At 40.2% G+C, this 20875-nt stretch overlaps 1 protein-coding gene across 1 annotated transcript in view; it reads right to left on the bottom strand.

Annotated features, from left to right (window-relative positions):
* Positions 1-2202: 2202 nt before the first annotated feature.
* The window catches only part of ITGA2 (integrin subunit alpha 2), a 110678-nt gene continuing 92005 nt past the window's right edge, over positions 2203-20875 (bottom strand). Inside the window, exons 24-30 of the mRNA XM_045438253.1 lie at positions 17893-17995; positions 16160-16270; positions 14856-14960; positions 12814-12927; positions 9503-9592; positions 6624-6740; positions 2203-6111 (exon numbers count right to left, since the gene is read on the bottom strand). Of these exons, the coding sequence (XP_045294209.1) occupies positions 6031-6111; positions 6624-6740; positions 9503-9592; positions 12814-12927; positions 14856-14960; positions 16160-16270; positions 17893-17995 (721 nt within the window). The 3' untranslated portion in view covers positions 2203-6030. The remainder of the gene's footprint in view (positions 6112-6623; positions 6741-9502; positions 9593-12813; positions 12928-14855; positions 14961-16159; positions 16271-17892; positions 17996-20875) is intronic.

The following is a 20875-nucleotide window of genomic DNA, read 5'->3' on the forward strand; positions in this document are numbered from 1 at the left end:
TTTTTCAATGAGAAGCAAAATGAAAGCATTTTATTTTCTTTGAAAGTAATAGTAGATGGTGAGTGAAATATTTTGTGATTTTGTGGATATTTTTGTCCTTTGGATATGATGTTAGAGTTCTAGTATATTTCAGTTTATTGTGAGAAGTAGTGGTCAAGAAGCCAGTAGTTTGAGTCTTGATCTCAAATCCTTGAATGAACCTGTTGGAGAATTTGAAAACAGATTCTTGGATGTCTCTCGAATCTAGCTGCTACTTCTGAATCCCACTGCCGCAACTCTCGTCCAAGCCACCACTCCATTTCTCTTGGACCGTTGTTGTGGCCCTGCTGACAGCACCCCTCCTGACACTCTTCCTTCTCCCATGTGGGTCATTTCATCCTCCTCAGAACCTTCGGAGAGCTAATCCCGTGCTGGAGCCCCACAGTCCTCACCGTGGTCTATGGTCTATATGCTTGGGCTCCCGCCTGCCCCTCACCTTGCTCCAGCCCCCCTGCTTTGCTGTGGCTGGTATGTAGCAGGCTTATTCTGTCATAGGGTGCTTCCTTGTCTCTTTGTGTAGAATGCTCTTCCCCCAGATATTCCCATAGTCTGCTTCCTCACTATTTCAAGTCCCCAGTTAAATGTTCCCTCCTCAGAGAGCCTTCTCTATCTTACTTAAAACCGGAATCCCCTTCCTTTACCCTGCCTTGTATCTTCTTGTGGCCCTTAATGCTACCAGTTGTACTGTATCTATTAGTTTATTCCCATCACCAGACTACAGACTTCTTGAGGTCAGGGACTTGTCTCTGTCAGGTGTGCCCTAACCACTACCATGCACCAAAAAGTGCTGTTGGTGTTGAGTATTGTGCTCCAGTTAAACACACCTGACACGTGTAGCTGTAGCCCTTATGTGTGTGTAAAGGTATCTGGTTAAATCCATGAGTGGGTAGGTTTCCCCTCCACTGCCTCCCCCTGGGCCATTCTGTAACATCTTTCTTAGTTACTTATTGGGCATGGAGTTTGTGAACATGGTATCTTAAGGCAGGAATGATTTATGATGTAGTTAGTTGCTGACCCAGCAGAGGGCAGTAGAGCCGGGGCTAAGGTAAGAGCAACTTGAGTGAGGTTTTTAGTCGGTTACTTTTCTATGCAAAAACTGTTTGCATGGAGCCAAAAAGTTCAGTTTAGTTAGCCTTTAAGTTAGGTCAGAGTGGTTCTTAAAGTAGTGTCTGACTTTGAGTACAATTATTTCCATTGTTTAATTGGTATCAGAGTTTAAAATACTAAGGGTTTAAGTTATACAATAGGATGAGGATGGAAGTTTTTAAAATGCTGTTTATAGTTTTTAAAAGGTGATGTAGAGTAAGTAAAAGGAATTACTTTTAAAAAAAATGAGTAATTATAAAACTATTTTCCAGTTTGGGAATACGGGTCTATTCTGTGCCAGAGCTAATGTTCTTTTTGTTCATGGTTGTATTTTAATGTACGATGTGTATGAGACACACTGTGATGGTTCTGCAGTCCTTGGTTCACCGGGACTGAGATGGGCAGGGCTGAGGAAGGCATCTGAGCGATCCCCTGATGCGGGAATGGGAGACACGTGTGTATCCATGGAAATGGAAACATGTGCCACCCAAGCTTTGCATTAATGCGCCAGTCTGTACAGTGAGGGCCAGTCGGTAAGCTGGATACGTAGCTTTCACAACACCTAATACCTTTAGCATATTTAATCCTTAAAATATTTAAACCCTCCTGCTTACTACTAAAACTAGAGTAAAAAAAAAAAAAACCCTGAATGTTTTGGCAAGTTGCAGTGGTTTGGCCAACTTTTTCTCTCTCTTCCAAGTACACATTTGGAGAGAGAAGTTGTGCTTTAGAGCAGTGCTTCTCAAACTTTCAATATGGAACGTGATTCGTTGGAGAATCTCGTTAAACTTCCCTTCGAATTCACTTCTGGATGCCGTGGAGATACACATTTGGTAATGGGCCCCAGATGATGCCGGGCTGCCTATCTGTGGACCACACGTTTAGAAGCAAGGTTTTACATCTAGTCCGTAAACTATGAAGGCAATTGAAGGTTCTTACAAAACAGCCTGTGGTCACTGCTAATAATGTAAGAAATTAGATACATCCTCACTCTTACATGGAGTCTTGAACGTGTTCTGAAGCAGGGTGAGTGCATACCATAAATACACTGAAATATACGAGCCATAAAATCAGAAGTCCAAAGTCAGTAACTTTATTTTCAAAACAACTTTAATTATAATTTAGTAATGTGGTATGAAGAGTGGTTTATAATTAAAAAACACTTTAGAGTCTCATTCTTAGTTAAGAGCTTTTCTCGTTAATGTTGATTACTTTTCCAATGATTTCTCAGGAATCAAATGAGTTGTGCAACTTGATGAACATGATACATTCATTTTTATATTTTTGGAGAGAAAAAAGGCAAAAACCAGTTAATCAAAAACAAATATACTTAATCACATCTTAAAGATTTATACTTTACATGAAGGAAAATATCCAAGATCCTTTCTCTTTAGAAAATGTACAATTCTAACATAGTCGTACAATATATACATTTTATCTGTCAAAATAAACCAGGTACAGATGAAAATGTAGCCATATGTAAATATAAAAAAACGGTTTCATCCTTTAAGGTTCGAAGAAGTAAACACTTTTTATTTCAGACTTTACCCTCATGTTTATCTTCTACCTCTAGATGTTTAGCCTTTCAAATTGTTTAAAATGGGTATTTGTTAATACACATGAAGGGCATAGTCCTGAAAAGTCATGTATGCAGGTATTTTTCGTGTGCAAATTGAAAAAGTAAAGTTAGGCCACGGTGCTCAGTTTGAGGGATCCTATTTTCCGTTTAATGTCTTAATCGATATATATATATTTTTAAGTTTTTTGTTAGAGCGAGTCGGGGAAGGGTGGAGAGAGAGAATCCTAAGCAGGCTCCGCACCATCAGCGTGGGAGATTTTTAATAACTTACAGCTGTATATCAGGAGAGATAAATACATTATAAAATTATACCTTTTATGATAGTTTTTTGTATAATCACTTACGTGATTAGGATAAATTGGGTTTAGTTCTTTTTCACAGTTAATAATTTCTACTATTTTATAAAGAGAACACTGCCAGCTAGAAAAAAAATCTCCAGTTCTTTTGCTACTAAAATGAATGATGCACAATTTCAAGTCTCAATGCAGCTTCTTTACAAACTATTTTACTATTTTATATGGCTTGTGTGGCAGCCATGCATGAAGCAACTCTTTTTAATCACATTCTACAGATCTTGTTTATATATACCATTTATGAAATGGAAACTTTAAGATGGTGTTTTTTAAGCCCCGTATTATACTTACTTTTAAAGCAGAAGTAAGGCTGACTAGGAATACATAACTTGTTTTCAAGCAGTGGGGTTTTGTTCTTTGATTTCTTGGCTAAATACTCGCCTTTGCTTAAAAGTGTTGGAGAAATACTCCTCACTAGAGCCCCTGCCTCAAATCTGTTGCCCATTTAGGCCACTTGCTCCTGGCGCAGTGCTTCTCCGTTGGGGTGACTTTTGCCTCCCAGGAAGTGTGATACAGTGTCTGGAGATACTTGTATATTGTCACAACTTGGGGGAGAGGATGCTCCTGGCACCTGGTAGCTGCCAGGGATGCTGCTCAACACCCTACTGTGCACAGGACAGCCCCCTGCAAGGAGTCACCCAGCCCCTTGTCAGCAAGGCCCAGGCAAAGAAACCCTGCCCCAGTGGAATAAATGGCACAGAGACCAGTGGCTAAGTTTTTAGGTTGTAGTAAGCCAGCTGCTTCATGGAGACAGTCCTGACGAGGTACACTACCTAAGCCCTGGCTTGGCCAAAGCGCTCAAGCTCGCTGTGGGCACGTGACCTCAGTTTAGTGCTTCTGTAAGAAAGCCGAGGCAGAGTGAAATAAAAGGAATGACCTGCTAGAATTCTTTGTATAGCACCCCGAAGAACTAGTCTGTATATGTACACAGTAGTTACATGGTTTCTTAAATATTCTTTATCAACTTTGGTTTTTCCTCCACTCTTTAAAAAAATTTTGGACTCAAAGTATTTGAATCCACACAGCTGTTATAAGAATTGGGCTTTAGCACATCTAGAGATAGCCAAAGCTATAAGCCCCTGCCATTTTATGGCTGATTTTTCCACCTGGTTTGTTTTGCTTTGTCAAATACAAAATAAGTTACCAGACAACACAGATAGCTCTAGATAGCTCACAGGAGCCAGGCCAGAAGAGCAGTTGGGCCTGATGCACACAGGCACGTACTTGTTTTCAAAGTCAGGTTTTTTGAGGATTGTCTGTAATTGTAAGAAATCCAGATCTTCGACTTTCAAAACTAAAAGCATTGCTGCTGAACTCCAACCCAGTCTTCTCATTTTATAATGAGGACAGTGTAGTTTAAAGAGGCCAAGTGATTTGTCCAAAGCCTTAGGTATGCAGTTTCTGACATTAAATAGTTCCCACTTGCCTTTGCCTCTGCCTTTCTCCCAGTCCCTCCTGGAGAGTGTGTGGGCTCAAACAAAAGAAGGTGCAGGAGAAACGGTGGCGTTCCAAGGCAGTCCATTTACGTTAGTGACTGGGATGCTTGTTAAAATATGGACCACTGGGTTTCATCCTCTTTTGACCAAATAAGTGTTCCAGGAGTTGGGACCTAAGGAGCTACCTAATGAGCATACTTGCCCAGGTGGGAGTCATTCTTCTGAAAGTTTAAGTCCTCCAGCAACACACAAGCACAGAGGGTGCACCTGCTAATTTGGGGGCTTCCAAGGTCTCCTCGTAATTTGCAAATTCCCGAGTTTTGTTTTGTACTTTGTTTGCATTGCCTGAAATTCCAACAATTAGAAATTCACCGTGGCTTATTTTTCTTACTTGTTTAGCAATAAAGGAAAATAGCTTCCTGGAGTTAAAGGGATTATTTATGCAAGTAGGTAAGTGAGATGATTTTTCTTTCTCACACCTGGTGTAGAGCAGCTGCTCCAAAGAATTGGAGATTTGGATGAAGGCCAAAGGGAGGTGGCTAACCCTGAATTACTAGAGAGGAAGGCACGCCTTAGTGGGCTTCTAGAAGATGGGGACACCAGGAGGTAGGTGCAAGAGTGGTTTAGTACGGAAGGAGGAAGGATGCCAAAGAAATTACTCCTCTTCCATAAATTCAAACTAGGTCCCTGCCAGGCAGTCAAGTCAGCCAGTTGTGCATGGTGAAGGAGAAAGGGAACTTCCTACTTCTTTTGGCACAGGCTGGGCCTCTAGTAGATAGGGTTTTACCATCAATGTTGTGATACAGATTTTAAACAATTTTGCATTTGACTTCTAAACTACCCTCCCAGCCCCCACCCCCTTAAATGGAGGTTTCCTCCGTAGGAAGCATACTCTAAGCTCCTACCAGGTATCCAAGATTGTTTTGATAAATAGATCATAGCAAAAAAGGGACTCTGAGAAGGCCGACAGCAGCAAATTATACCTTACTTCATTAACAAAAAGGTCACTTAAAATAACCTCTGTGACAGCTCTGGATGACCAGCATAAGTTGAAGACCTGTGTTGTCTTTTTCCCCCCATCAACCTCAGTATCCAAGCTAATTATATAGCTAGGCCAAGTACTTCCACTCTTGTGGTCACTGTTTAAAAACAATCACTTTAAATGGTTGGGGTTCCCCCCACCAAATCTGAGAAAGGTTCTATTTTTCTTTAAGACTTCTCATGTTTGGAAGCATTTCATGTTTCTGACACAATGCACATTATGTAAACTCTGGACCAGCCAGTGTAAAGGTCACTCCCCGCCCCCACCCCCCACCCATATAAAATACGTCTTTTACCCTTTCTACTCCTAGCCCCCCCCCCCAAAAGAAAAAAAACAATTTCTTCTTCCCAAACTGACCTGCAGTTTTCGTAAAGTATCAGGCGAGTTTTACCGCTTACACATAAAGCACTGGGATTTAAAACAAATCCATTCACGCAAACAGCAAACCCTGGCTGTGCTGCCACAGCTCACGTTGCAGTGAGACCGCCATGGGGCTCAGCTGTTGAGTTCTGTGGTCTCGTCAATCTCATCCGCAGTTTTGGACATTTTTTCATATTTTCTTTTGAAGAAGCCAAGCTGTAAGGTGATGTACAGTTTTTACCACGTGTGAATTATTTTGTTATGGGGCCTCAGACCCCCTTGGCTGCCCACTAAAGCCCCTGTGGGAATCTCTGGGGCTCTGGAGAGGATGATGTGCAGACTATGACTTGGTCTCAGCTTTTCAGTGAGGAAATAATACACAGGGTTGAACTGAACGGCATACATTTTCCAGGGTCTGGTTTTTTTGTTTTTGTTTTGTTTTGTTTTGTTTTGTTTTTTGGTACCTGAACAAAACATTCAGGGGTCTGGATGAAAGGCAGGTTGGAAAAAGAAGTATTGGGATCCAGACCTCATTTTATATATTGTATATAAAATCCTTACTGATGGTTTTCAGGAACGGATGTGAGAATTTGCAAATAAATTTGCCTTTCCTTTTCTCTTATGATGGAGGTAGGTACCACATAAAACTTAAGGTTACTGTTTGATAAGGAAATTCAAGACAGATGTATTCAGGAGCCCCATATTTTTAAGTATGATAATTTTCTTACCTTCCATAAAACTGCAACCAGAGCTAATAGCAAAACGATTCCAGCAATTACACTTCCTACTATAACTCCAGTTGGTACTTCAGCTTTCTCATGGGGTTTCATTATCGTAATGGGAATCTGTAAATGTATGTATACATGCAACAGTTAACTAATGGTAGCACCCCCAAAAAAGTGAGATGGTCTATTCAAAGTCTCTGATTTTATTAATGGTGGTCTAGAAAGGTGATGTCACTTGGTCAGGATCTCATTCCTCAGCTAAACATTGTGCAGTACAATTTCTAGAGAAAATGCTTCTGCAAAGTACAGGCAAAGAATACAAGTTTTCTAGTTTCCTCCCTTTAATTGTGTCCGTATTTAGTGGTTATGTCATCTCTGACAACTTTAGATGCTTTATTTATGAAATAGGAACTTTAGTTTCTGGCAGACAGTCTCATTGTCAAATGACAGCATTTGGAGTCCAAACTTGGAAGGGGGCAGGGGTGGCCAAGGACCAAACAAATCAACAACTCAGATGCCTTGTGATTAAGCAACAGCAGCTTTGTACCGGGCTTCTAAATATTGATTTCACTTAACTCTCACTCAAGAGTACTTGATGTGCATTGTTAAAAAGTGGTAGTTAATAGCTCAGGGCTCAAGTTGACCTTTTCAGTGATAAATTGTCCTGGAGGCTATGTGCGATCCTTTATGTCCACTTCCTGGGAATCTTTGTGACTCTGTAATAGAATGGCAGCCCTAAGAGTTCTAATGGTAAAATACTGTATATTTTATATACAGTAAAACCTTGGTTTGCAAGCATAATTCATTCCAGAAACATGCTTGTAATCCAGAGTACTTGTGAATCAAAGCGAATTTTTAGGAACCACCAGCTCAGTTGTGACAGTGGGATGTTCAGCATCACGGACTACTCCTATGGTAAGACATCGCTCATTGATCAAGTTAAAATTTATTAGAAATGTTTGTTCGTCTTGCGGAACACTCGCAGAACAAGTTATTCACAATCCAAGGTTTTACTGTATATACATATTGTGTGTATGTGTGTGTATGTATATATATGTTTTTAGTTACAGAAAGAATCCCTACCATTTCCTCCACAAAGTGTATTAAGAATACTAAGAACTACATTGTGGGCAAAGCAAGGTAACAAAAATCTTACTGACTGGTTGAATACTACATGACCATGGCAGACAAGCTGCTGCTTATCACAGAATTTATGAGTTGGACTAAATTTGAGTCTGGCCTTTTGGTAATTCTGTTACTTCTCATTTGTATTTTCAAGGGATAAAATAAGGCTTTATAAATTTAGGAATAAAGTAACTGAATTCATATAGTTCACTGCTTAATGGCAGTCATATCTTTACTCTCCATTCCAGAATCTCCCAGTCTGGGGTCCATGGATCCAAAGGGATCCACGAGTATAAGTTTTTTTCTCAGATTTTTAAGTGGACCAGAATTCAAACAAATTTAAGAATCACTTAATCTACCCTATAGAGAGATAGGTCAGATTATTATCTGGATTCCAAATATTCAAAAAATCATCTAGAATATTTGGATTCAAAATCTAGTTTCATAGACAATTAATAGTTGGCCTTTGTTATTTACCAATATTGCTCAGAGAAAACCAAGAAAAAAAATCTAAAGGTTCATTAAAATTGTTAATTTCAAATTATAACTTATTTACTAGTACTTTCTGGAAAAAAAAAAGACCTCAGCAGATATTCAGATAGTCTGAACACTACATTTTTGTAAAATGAACTGTTAAAATATCTATAGTACTGCTAAGTTCATAATACTTTGAATTTGAAGTCCACATTTCCTTTGGCTCCATTTCTGATTTTCCATGCCCCAGCCTCTGAAGAGTGGGTGTGGGCCTTGACTGAGGGTCTTAAGCCAGAGGCCAAACAGCATCCTCTTTTGGAATAATTTCCCCTGGGACCAGAGTGAGATACCAGGGCCGTGTGTGAGCCTTACTCTCAAGTATGGAGAGAGGTCCAGAGTTCACAGGGCCATTGGCTTTTTAATGGCTACAACAGTGGACTGAGGCCAGCTGCCAGGCTGGTCTTTGGGATAGAGTCTTAAACTGGCTTCTAGTTTGTAACAAAAGCATTAGGAGGAAAAATGGAAAGGGCTCTGCCAGCAGATTAGCAGAGCATGGAAATCCTGCTCTATCTAAATATGGCATATTCCAACCAGAGACTCACTGCAAAGGAAAGTTGTCCTGTGCCAGCCCTTAGAACAGTGAGCCTTTGTTTTCTCTAAAAGTGCATTTCTTTGCAAGACCCTTTTTTTGTTTTATATCAAGGGGAACATTTATAATTTTCTAGACTATAAGAACTAATGAATGGACCCTATACACAGTGCCAGTATGTAGCTATAAGGAATACTAAAAAAAAAAAAAAAAAAAATACCCTCTAATAAATGCCTTATTTATTAAGCATACTTAAGCACTTTCTCTTTAAAAAATACTGTAAAATACAATCTATGATTCAAATAAGAATGACCTGAATGTTATGGCCTGTGACCTAGACTGTTTTGTGAAGTCAAAAGAAGGAAGGAAGAGCTGGTGGTGCTGGTTTAGGCACGGAGGAAGGAGTCACAAATAAGACGAACCCCCTCTGTTGTGCCTTCTGCTGCACGGTCACTGCTGGTCCAGCTTTGCCAACAAGGGGAGGTGGGGGTGGGAAATGCGGAGGACAAGTACTTCACTGGACTTGTTTGAGTAGCAGATACCTTTGCCAAAAAGCTCAACCTCACATCAGGTTTTTAGAGTTTCAGTTATATTCTATAACCATGTAGGTGAGAAGAACCACTACTCTCAAGTTTTCAGAAATGGAATGCCTATCAAAGACCAGTGCCTACTAGGAGTGATAAGGTATACTCACCGTGACTGTGTTTTCTTCGATCACATATATCTGAGGGTTATAGGTGTTTATTTCTGCAGATGCGGTCAGCTGTACTGTCTGGAAAGTTGACTGGAACATAGAAATAAAAAACATGTTTTATCTTAGCAGGAATGAACGCATGAAATTGGTGTGTTTATTATTTATTTCCTTGAGGGAAAGGACAAGAGCAAATGGCAGCTCTGAAGACTCCAGAATCTTGGTGTTCTTGAGTTGGTGATCTGTGGAGGACCACACATGAGAAGGACCTGGGAGACTAAGCACGTGGGGTGGGTGGGCGGGCCCTGCCACAATCGCAAATTAAACCTCAGCGGGAAGGGGGGTGCGGGTGTTGGGGATGAAGTCCAGGCATTGTAGGTTAAAAAGAGCTCCCCAGGTCTAACTTGAAAACAGTTAAAAAAAAAAAAAAAAAAAAAAAAAAAAAAAAAAAAAACCCAAAAAACAAAGGTTTAGAAATGAAGCTTTTAATTGGGAAAGATCACAGTTCAGATTTTTTAAAACTTTATGAAGTTTTTCAACATGAGGGAAAGTTGCAAGCTTGATGTTTTTATAGATTTACCTAAGTCAAATAATGGAATGGAAAATCAAATTAAAAACAGTAGAAGTACACTTAGACTTGACCATGCATGTCAGCAGCAGACACCCTGAACCTTTTGTCAAGCTACATAATGAGTAATTTCAGGTTTCCTAATCTAAGTGTTTCTATAAAAAAAAATTATTTGGTGCAGACATATACGAAGGACACAGATTTTATGCTGTTACTAGTAACCACCTAACTTGAAATAGCTTTTACATGTATTCCTGGATCTAGTTACAAGAAAATTCTTTTTCAATGGATACATTATTGATGTGTATTTTTTTTTTTTTTTTTTTCTGTAATGCAATTCTCGGGACTGATGCTTGCTTGAAATAGCATACAATGCCCAGATTGGAGAACTGCCTTCATATGCTCTGGCTACTAGGATTCAGTTTTTCTGGTTACCAAGGCACATATTTCAACATACTACATGAGGTAATTTGCTAAATTATATCTTGGAGCCAAAAAAAGAATGCATATCCAAAAAGTGAGCGATTTATTTCCTCCTCCCCCCACCACCCCCCCCCCCCCCGCCGACTCTGACCCCCAGTCTCTGATTAGTCTTAATTTTCTCAAGATGGAAGATTGCATCAGAAGTTACCCTGATCATTTGTATCTTAAACATATTATTGGGGGAAACATTTAGAGTATTGACAATTGTTTCCTTAAAAAAAAAAAAAAAAAAAAAGCAGTTAGGTGATGCTGGTTTCACAGTCCCTGTAGACTAAAAAGAATTTCTTTACACTGACCTACCTGCCCTCCCAAACCTGGCTCTTTGCGCAACTGTGTACATGATATCCTGCAGGGTTAACAAGCAGTGGTAGTTACACCATGCATACCTGAGAGAATGAAGTAACACACCAGCTGGCATTCAACAAGGCTTTGCCTTAGAAATGGCAGCCAACAATGCCATTGGAAGCCTGAACAATCACTTTGTGAGGAAATTACTTGCAATGTTCACTTGCACTGCATCAGAAAAAGGGTGAAAGGCAGTATGTTAATGGGCTCTACTACAGGAAATGAGGTTCATATTTCAGACTGGATCTCCTGGGTGGTCTGAGAACATCCATTTGGCTGTTGAAATAGCCAGAAACAAGGTGAGAATAAACATTTGACCTTTCGTCAAAGAGGAAGATGTGTAGGGTGTGACAGACAATAACTCTCATGGGAGTTTTCCATCTTAACCATAACCACGTCGAAAAAGCGTAAATACATTTCTTCAGAAATTTGCTCCCAGAAATGAAATTGCTGCTCTTGAAAACTTTCGGGAAGTTGCTTTAAAAAGTCTTACCGTTAAAATACAGTTTTACACAAACTCAAAAAACCCAAATGCTTTTTACAGAGCCGGCACAAATGCATTTTGATGCACAGCAGTTTTCCTTCCCTGCTGGCAAAGGTTGCCAGGAAAACATTCCTTCCTCAGATCTAAGGAGATAAGAACCAATTGGTGAAATGTGGCACCAAACTGCATCATCTGGGATGGTGGTGTAGCTAGCTCACTGCATGCTTCCCATCTTACAGGATTTGGAGGTATCTGCAAGCCTTGCAAGTAAATGTAACTAACAAAAGCCAGCAAGAAGAAAACCGAGCGCCTCCTCCACACGCCTACTTCCCTTTTCCCCTCCCTGCCTTTCACTGTTCCTCTTTCTGTTACGTCTTTATCCAAGAATATTGCTTATATTGTGGTTCCATGGACGAGTTCAAAGGGAACTCAGTCTTCTAATCTTAAGACTCCACAGCAGGGAATGGGATTCTTGCAGAGATCAAGAAGCGATTAGAAAACGGGGAATAGAGTTTGGTTGGTAAGCACCTCAAGGACTGATTATTTGTTTTAAAAAAAATCCAGAAGAGCCATGAAGACCCCCGGCGCAGGGGTGTTTCAGACTAATTTTTTGCTGCCTCGATCAGAGCCAGTGTTGCTAAAATGAATAGCTATCTACTTACGCAGTCTGCTTTAAGAAGCCCTGTCTATCCCTATATTTGTCATACCAGTCTGAGATTCTGGGCTACTGAAATCTCTGCCAAAAGCAGATATCACTACCACAGAGTCATACCTGAGAAATGGCAGGAAACATTGACACCTTCTTTAAACTTTTAACTGTTCTTGACACCTTCTTTAAACTGTTTTGACACCTTCTTTAAACTTTTCATGAGACAAATGATTGAAAAAGCTGTGTGTACACTGGGATTTGACCAAAGAAAGGGTAAAACAGGAGAGCAGAGTAGTCCCATGGCTCTAACATAGGAAGATGGATCCTGATGTTGGATTCATCTGCGTGGTGGGTTGAGATCAATTAGCTGGGAGCTCAAGGAAGGAGACAGACATAGGCACTTTGATTTGGGCATGGTACAGGTGACTAGGGAGTCAGAAATATCAAGAGCATGAGGATGAAGACAAAGCAGGTGGCTCACTGTACCCCAAGACAGCACAGGGGATCCTGATGACATGTCAGAGACTGATGTCGTGGGTTGGCATGGAGTCCATGAAGCTGATGCTTTACAAGCACCCCAGATGATTCTGAGGCACAGCCAGGTTGGGCAAGCTTTGGAAAGGGATGGAAGCATGTTGCCTTCCAGGATACAATTGCTTGGAGTCATTTGGGCACTGCTGATAATAGCGAGAATACTACTTTTGTCAAAGGGTATGAATTTATTGACAGTGAACCCTTCTGCTCCCTTGCTATTGATAAACCCAACAAATAAAGCTTATACTTACTGCCGCAAAAGTCCCATTCCAAATTCTGGTAGACACATTAAGGAAGTACTCTCCTTTGACCTGAAGGTCTTTCAGCCAGCAGGTAACATTGCTACACGTAGCACTTCTACAGTTCTTTCAGGTTGAAGTCAATGGTAAAAGGAGAGAGTTAGTATGGACTTTAAAGAGTAAATGCTAAAATTTTAAAGACAGATAAAACCCAGTGCTGGGCAGGATCTAGGGAAACAGACAACCTCATGAACTGTTAGTAGTCATAACCCTTCTTCAGGAGATTGTGTCGCTTTGCTTCAAAAGGTAAAAGGTGCACACTCTGCCTGGCCATTTCCCATCTGCATGGAAGGCCTCGGGAGATAACAAATGTGTGGAGAAGAGTACATCGAGCCTGTTTATTGCGTCACTACTTCTGAGAGTAAACACACCCCCCAAAATGAAATAATTGTGTTTATCCACAACATACTAGGTAAGTAAGTTATCGAATATACATGCACAAAATTGCAGTGCAATTTAGTCATTAAACATAATAAAGGGATGCCTGGGTGGCTCGGTAGGTTGAGCCTCTGACTCTTGATTTCGGCTCAGGTTATGATCCCAGGGTTGTGGGACTGAGTGTGGAGCCTGCTTATGACGGAGTCTCTCTTCCACTTGTCCCCCTCCCTCTGTCCCCTGCTCATGCTCTAACAAAAACATAGTTGACAGTGAAACAATCGGTGGTTGCCAAGGGTTAGGGAGGGATGACTACATGGGATGCAGAGGAGTTTTAAGGCATTGAAACTATTCTGTTAGGATACTATAATTGTGGAAACAGGTCATTATACATTTGTGAAAATCCATAGAATATCTGACATCAAGAGTAAATCCTAATGTAAACTATGGACTTTGGATGATTATGATGTTGTCACTAGGTGCATCAAATGTACCGCTCTGATGTGGGAGGGGATTTGGACAGTGGGGGCAGAAAGTAGTTGGGAAATTCTGTACTTTCCACTCAGTTTTGCCATGAACCTCAAACTGCTCTAAAAAGTAAAGTCTATTAAAAGTGTTCAGTGACCGAATGACCTATAAAAAAAGGTAACATGGTCGATTTATGTAACAGTGTACATGTATCTTGGTATGGATGAATACTTAGAGATATAGAGAAGGATATTCATTAGATACTGAGTGGCCAGCTGTTAGGTTTCTAGAGGACTTTAGTTTCTTTGTAGTGTTTTTGTGCTGTTATAGTTTTAGGTTGTTCACAGTGATCAGTTACCCCTTTTACAAAAATCAAAACATTTTCACAAAAATAAGGAAAATGCTCAAAGGTATAATATTTTGGCATACTCTGAGATGATTTCTCCTGGACATTTTTACATACTACTGTTTAGATATGTCATATTTACACTGTAATTCTACTATAGTTACTTAAAAAAAAATTTCATTCTCCTGTTTTCCTGTACCCACCCCCCCCACCCCCCCATCCCCCCATCCCATTCATCACAAAACCAGTGCAGTAAAAGAAAACCAGAATTTCCGTGTTGTTCTTAGAGAACTATGGTTTGTTTAGGGTTACTGTTTGCTAAACATTTACTATTTGAGTACTAGACTAGCCTCTTTCTCAAAGAAAGGGGCGTAGCTCTGGAGCAGGAGATAATGAAATATTGGAAAACAGAGAAGGCGGCTAGAGAGGCATTTTAAGCAGCTAAATAAGATATCAGTGATGATGTGGAAGGGAGATGTAAGGAGCTTCACCTTCAAAGCACACCATGCTGCCCTCACAGCTCTTTGCAATGCTTACAAAGCGCCTGGTACAAAACAGTAGTTTCACATGGAATCCTTTGGATTTCATGAAATATGGAACACGTATTTTTTATTACCGGCATAAGTAATAGTCCCAATAACCTGGATTTGAGAGTGTATTTTCTAAGTCTTGATTCATACAGTCCATCAAAGCCAAAATGAAAAAGTTCTACCATAAGAGATGGTAGGAGAAAAGAAGTGCGTTGATTTCCAGGTAAAACAAAAAATCACCCAAGGAAACTTTCACCCCATTAACCTGTCCTCACCAATTCTTTTATGTGCCGGAAATTTTCATTCTTGAAAGATACAGAAGAAGCTGTGTGTCCTATTTTCAGTGGATTTATTTCAGCATTACAACTGATGTCACCAGCCTGCAAAGAAGGACATCAAATCAGTCTCAGGAAGCAAAGTGATCTGTGATGTTCCTTTTAACATGTTAGGAAATCCTGTGGTCACATGTCTGGGCGGGGGAGGGATCATTAGGCTGCTTTCACATCACTGACCTGGCCACACTTCTTGTAGTCAATTAACCTAAACTTGGAAGTATTCAAATCCTCCTGGCGCCACTTGGTGGGGCAGCACGGGTGCTTACCTGGTAGGTACTAAGACCATTTGCAGTACCAGTAGGTTGTGAGTGATTTGATTCAGGGTTCTTTCCTGTGCCCCATTTTAAGATTTCGATTTCCGGTAGTTACCTATGCGCACCACAGGAATAACACTGCTGTAGAACCAGCTCTAAGTGCCAGACTAAGGCTGAGCCAGTGTCCGGGGATTTGGCTACACAGTGCTTCTGAACCCAGGCTGCATGTTAGAACCACTTGGAAGTGGGGGCTTTTATGGAATCTCTGGTGCTGGAGTCTTAGCCCTGGAGATTCTGATTTAATTGCCTGGGGGTAGGCCTGGGCCTGGGCATGAGGCCCAGCTGATAAAAATGAGGAACAGGGTTGATCACTACCAGGTGGAAGGCCAGGCCAGTGTCTTTTTTTTTTTAATTTTTTTTTTCAACGTTTATTTATTTTTGGGACAGAGAGAGACAGAGCATGAACGGGGGAGGGGCAGAGAGAGAGGGAGACACAGAATCGGAAACAGGCTCCAGGCTCTGAGCCATCAGCCCAGAGCCTGACGCGGGGCTCAAACTCCCGGACCGCGAGATCGTGACCTGGCTGAAGTCGGACGCTCAACCGACTGTGCCACCCAGGCGCCCCCAGGCCAGTGTCTTAAAGACTAGCTACTAACTGCAGCTGTGTAGACCAATTGTTCTCCCGTGGTGGGTTCGACCTCATACTTGTCAGTGAACTAACTACTCAATGGACAGGGCTCTGACAAAGTCAGATCCTCACCTGGCCAAAACAAGGCTTTAGGAATAATTTCTACCATCTGTAATTGTTTCCTTATAACAGTATCCTGCTTCTGATAGGACACTGACTGCTAGTTTCCTGGCACTCAGGATGCAGAACCTTTATCTTCTCAAGTTTTCCATCCATAAGATCTGAGACATGATCACCCCAACCTCATGGGGTATTTCCATGTTGAAAGTACACAATTTTATAGGCAATTCAGTTGCCCTTACCTGATCTGTGTGCACCCCAGTCACATACATCAACGGGTTCTTTTCTTTGGTGTATTGAGGGATGTGGATGATCACGGATGCCATGCTGACTGGAACACTTCCTGTTGTTACCTATGTAATATGGAAGAAAACATTCTGGTTAGTGCTAGATCATGCACATGTTGCAAAGAAAGTGATCAATAACCTCTGTGTTGATGGAGGGCAACTATTAAATGGTAAGACTGAGGCCATTTGAAAGTGAGTCTTGTTACTTTGCAGTCACACTCGGGTCTGTGTGTCTCACCTCTCAGTGGAGAATCTCAGCCTCTACAGTTTGAACTCGTAAGTTGTGACTTAGGAGTTTGTTAAAAACACCTGCTGTCTGTTGGGCTGGGCCACCAGGGCTGAAGTCCCATTTGGCCCCTGACTAGCAGTGTTGCTTGGGCAAGATACTTAACCTGTCTATCCTTCAGTTTTCCTCATTTGTAAAATAAAAATAGTCAGCAACTTAGTATGTGCAGACAGCAGTTGTTTGCATGAGCGGGGAGTCTGTTCTAATTGGCCAGAGATCACGTCCTACTGGTTGTTAAACATTTTAAACAACAACCATAGAAATAATAGTTATACCAACATTATAACTAGCCTGAAAAACAGGTTAACATATGTAAAGCACTTGGTACAAATGCTGATACTTTTTAACCTCTATGAATGTTATTTTATTGTTACTACTGATTAAATATCCCATTAAAGAAGTAGTTGCCAAATACTAGCCACATGATACAAATTCCAGTATCTGGATCACAAATCAGGACTTCTAAAGATTTTTTTTTTTTTAATCACCAAATCTTAAGGTTGTAACCATGTAACTAACTAGCAGGAAATGTAAAAATAAAATGGTATTCATTTAAGGTCGTGGATGAATTCTTTTTACATTCCAAATTTTTTGTAATTTACTATAAAATAACAACTTTTTCAAATTTCCCTTTATGGAATTGATAACAATCTTTAGATTAATAATTGCTTACTAATAGCCAATGGAGATTGACTGAACGAAATTTGGATACAAATGGTTAGCTTCTCAAGTAGAAGTGGTCTCCAAGGATAAATTGGCATATTTATTGTATTCCAGAGACTTTTGACCACAGTAATAACATTATATTAATACATTGTTGATTAATAGTAAACATTTACTTTCAAAATATATCCATTATCTTTTATCCAGAACACATAGCTATGTACAAAAGCCTCAGCTATTCATTAAGAGTCTTAGTGATTCTCAAAGTACAGCACCTGGACCAGCAACATCAGCTGTACCTGGAAACCTGTTAGAAATGTACATCTTTAGGCTCACCGTAGACCTACTGAGTCAGGAAGTCAGGATGGAGCCCAGTGATGTGTCTTAACATTCCCCCAGATGATTCTAATGCAGCTCAAGTTTGAGAACCACTGGTATATTTCAACATTTTACTTTCTTCTTCTCTTCCTGGCTTCCTTATTTTTTCTTTCCCTTTCTCCTGATTATTTTTTTTAATGTTTATTTTTGAGAGATAGAGACAGCATGAGCAGTGGAGGGGTAGAGAGAGAGGGAGACACAGAAACCGAAGCAGGCTCCAGGCTGTCTGCGCAGAGCCTGATGTGGGGCTCGAACTCACTCATGAGATATGAGATCATGACCTGAGCTGAAGTCGGATGCTCAATCGACTGAGCCACACAGGTGCCCCACGATTTAGTATTCTTTTGACAAGCTTACCAACCTTAACAGAGAAGACGAACTTTGGACCAATATCTTCAAAACTGTGCACGACAGAAGGAACATTCCCATCCGAGGAGACTTCATAAAAATTTATGTTGGTGGATCTGTTGGATGATGTTTGTCAAGTCAAATATCTTAGTTTTGCTGTTGTTCTTGAAGCTTAATATTTCTTTTATTTAAATACCTTCTAGCTTATATTAAAAGTAAAAGTTTACATTAAGGTATGAAAGCTTACTATTTGTAGGCTTATGTTTCTCAGGCTAAAACAAATTCCTTTAAAAACCTATCCCTTCGTGATCTTTCTGCAAGGCTCCTTGTCTTATATGCTTATCAGTTGTAAATTTCCTAAAATAAGTATAAATGTATTCCTTTAAAACTGACAGACCCCAAGGTTGCTATTATACTGACTGGTGTATTCATGCAGTACACACTTAGGCCTTGTTGACTGGATGAATGGATTTATAAGCCAGAGGATTTTCCACTTGGGTGGCTGAAATGCAGTGATAGGATTTTAGTTCCTGCAGTATTTGTTATTGGGTGCTTGTAAAACAGGGTGTACATTTTCTTTTATCATTCCTTCTCCCTATCCTTCTCTATTTCCAAACCAATTCTAATGCTTTTGGTCTGAGTTGAAGTTGGTCATGGTTTTCCATGACTAGTGTAGAAATCACCTGATGGCTGACCCAGAGGTTTTATTAGACTAGGCCTAGAGGTATTAGATGATTTGACCTCTTTGCTTGGAATTGCCAACTAGGGTTTCCAAGTGAAGTGAGGACCAGATCAGAGGAATACCCACAGGACCACTCAAATTGCAACATAACTGGATACCCTTCCCTCTCCTCCCCACTCATTTCTGGGGCTGAAGCTGGATTCCAACCAGGATAGCTTCATTAGGACTGTGGGGAGTGGGAAACAGGCGTAGGAGTCTGAAAAGCAATAGTTCTTCCTACTATGCACAACATAACTGCATAACTGCATATTACCTAATTCTTGGATGTTGATTCTATTTCCTAAAAAAATTTGAATTGGATATTTTCTGAGATACTTTTTGGGTTTCTTTACTGAATTCTTGTCTTTATGTTTAAAAAATTTCCCCCCAAGTTCTCAAAAGGAAAATATGTCCTAGGTAGACTTAAATAGATGTGGCATCTGTCAACGTTATGTAGATGAGAGGGAACAATGATTTTTCAGCCTTACGTGGAAAATGGGAAAACTGACTAGAATTTGAAACACAATGTCTAGCTGTATGTGCATGATTTATTCTCTTTACCGTCCAGAAGACCTTTGTGTACCCCCCTAAGAACAGTCAGTTTCTAAATTAGTATGTTCTGTTTTTGCATTTTAAAGAGCTCTGACATTTTTCCATTTGTTACTTAAGTTTTCCTTAAGTTACTTAAGTGTGGATGATCAATGTATTTATAAGCAGTTAGCTATACTCAGGGGGCTTCTGTTTTAGAAATAATTCTATCATGATTTCCACCCATAATACTTGCACAACGTAACTGCATATTTATCAAAGTGGTTGCTAAGGGATACACTCAATGACTGGGTAGGATTTTTTCACAAAGTTTGCAAAGATGTTAATTTTGGTGTTTTTGTTTTTGTTTTTTTTTTTACAGCACTACTTGTGATGGTTAAACAAAATAAATATGCAAAACAACCAAACAGCTCATTAATCTTGAGTTGGATACATAGATCATGATCCAGCCAGGAATAGAATAAGTTAGATCTGTAGGTCCATATATATAAACTTCTCTAAGATCATATAAGAAAAAGTGAGATTAGGAAGGATTTTATTATTCCATTTGGGTAAATATGTGTGCATCCGTGTTACATGAATATATCCTGGTAGATAAACAAATCTTGCATCTGGAAGGTATTCAGAAAATAGCTGAGTCATGTATGGGATGACCAGAGCCAGAGGAGGCTGGAGGCATGACTTCACTTTATGGTCTATCTTTTTGTAATGTTTGGATTTTCTATCCATGTACATTTAATGTCTTTCTTTAAAAACAAATCCAGAGGAATGATCTAGGTGGTAGGATTAGGAGCCATTTTAGTTTTTACACACCATAATTCCCCATATTAATTTTTTTCACCTTTCAGGTATATTTTAAAGGACATCAGACGGTCCAATTTAAAATCCAATTTACCATCACAGAAATACAGAGCTAAGATATTACTGAAAGTGAAGTCCCACTTTCATCTTGTATTTATTTCATGTTGGGAAAATTGTCTGGAAAAAATGGCCATGGTGTGAGAGTGGAATCATGTAAAGGTTGTATTGAGCTAAAACATATAGGATAAGAATCAATGTAGGTAGGAAGAGAAGAAATCAGGTAATGTGGTAATCTCAATCTCTCTGGATGCACTGGTCTTCCATCCTTTTATCAACAGTGCAGGTCCTTTTGGAATCTGCAGTTACAGATTAATTTTTCAGGGATGGATGACTGGGCTGGATCTGTTTTTGCTTTTGCTGTTTGCAGTTCACTTGATATAGGAGCATTCTTTCATCTTTGCTCATGTGTCTCTCACTCTAGACATAACGACACATTTTCCTTTTTGTTTCTGCTCGGTGATCTAGTGCGTGATCTACGTGTTCCATGCTTCTGGGGGTTGGGGCGATGTGGCGAACTGGACAAGTCCGTCACTGAACACTGTTCACACCCTGGCTTCTTGGAAATACAGTGCAGTGCATTTTCCAGGCACCACTGAGCTGTGATAGGAAACTGCCTTCATGCCTCACTAGGTAAAGAACTCTGGTTTCCAGCCTCGAAGGTGGGCATCACCTGCAGGTTGGGTACCTGCATGGCTCTGCTCTAGTGTGTCTGTGCCCGTGAACCTGCTTCACTTCTTGGTGGGGGTTAAGGTGATGCATCACCCTATTAGTACCTTTGGTATCCCACGTGTTAGCCACTTCTTAAGACACCTGTTGCCCTGAACAACTCATGATAGCTAGTACCAACTGGTATCATTTTGCCCCT

This window comes from Leopardus geoffroyi, chromosome A1, assembly GCF_018350155.1.
Source record: "Leopardus geoffroyi isolate Oge1 chromosome A1, O.geoffroyi_Oge1_pat1.0, whole genome shotgun sequence".
Taxonomy (NCBI): domain Eukaryota; kingdom Metazoa; phylum Chordata; class Mammalia; order Carnivora; family Felidae; genus Leopardus; species Leopardus geoffroyi.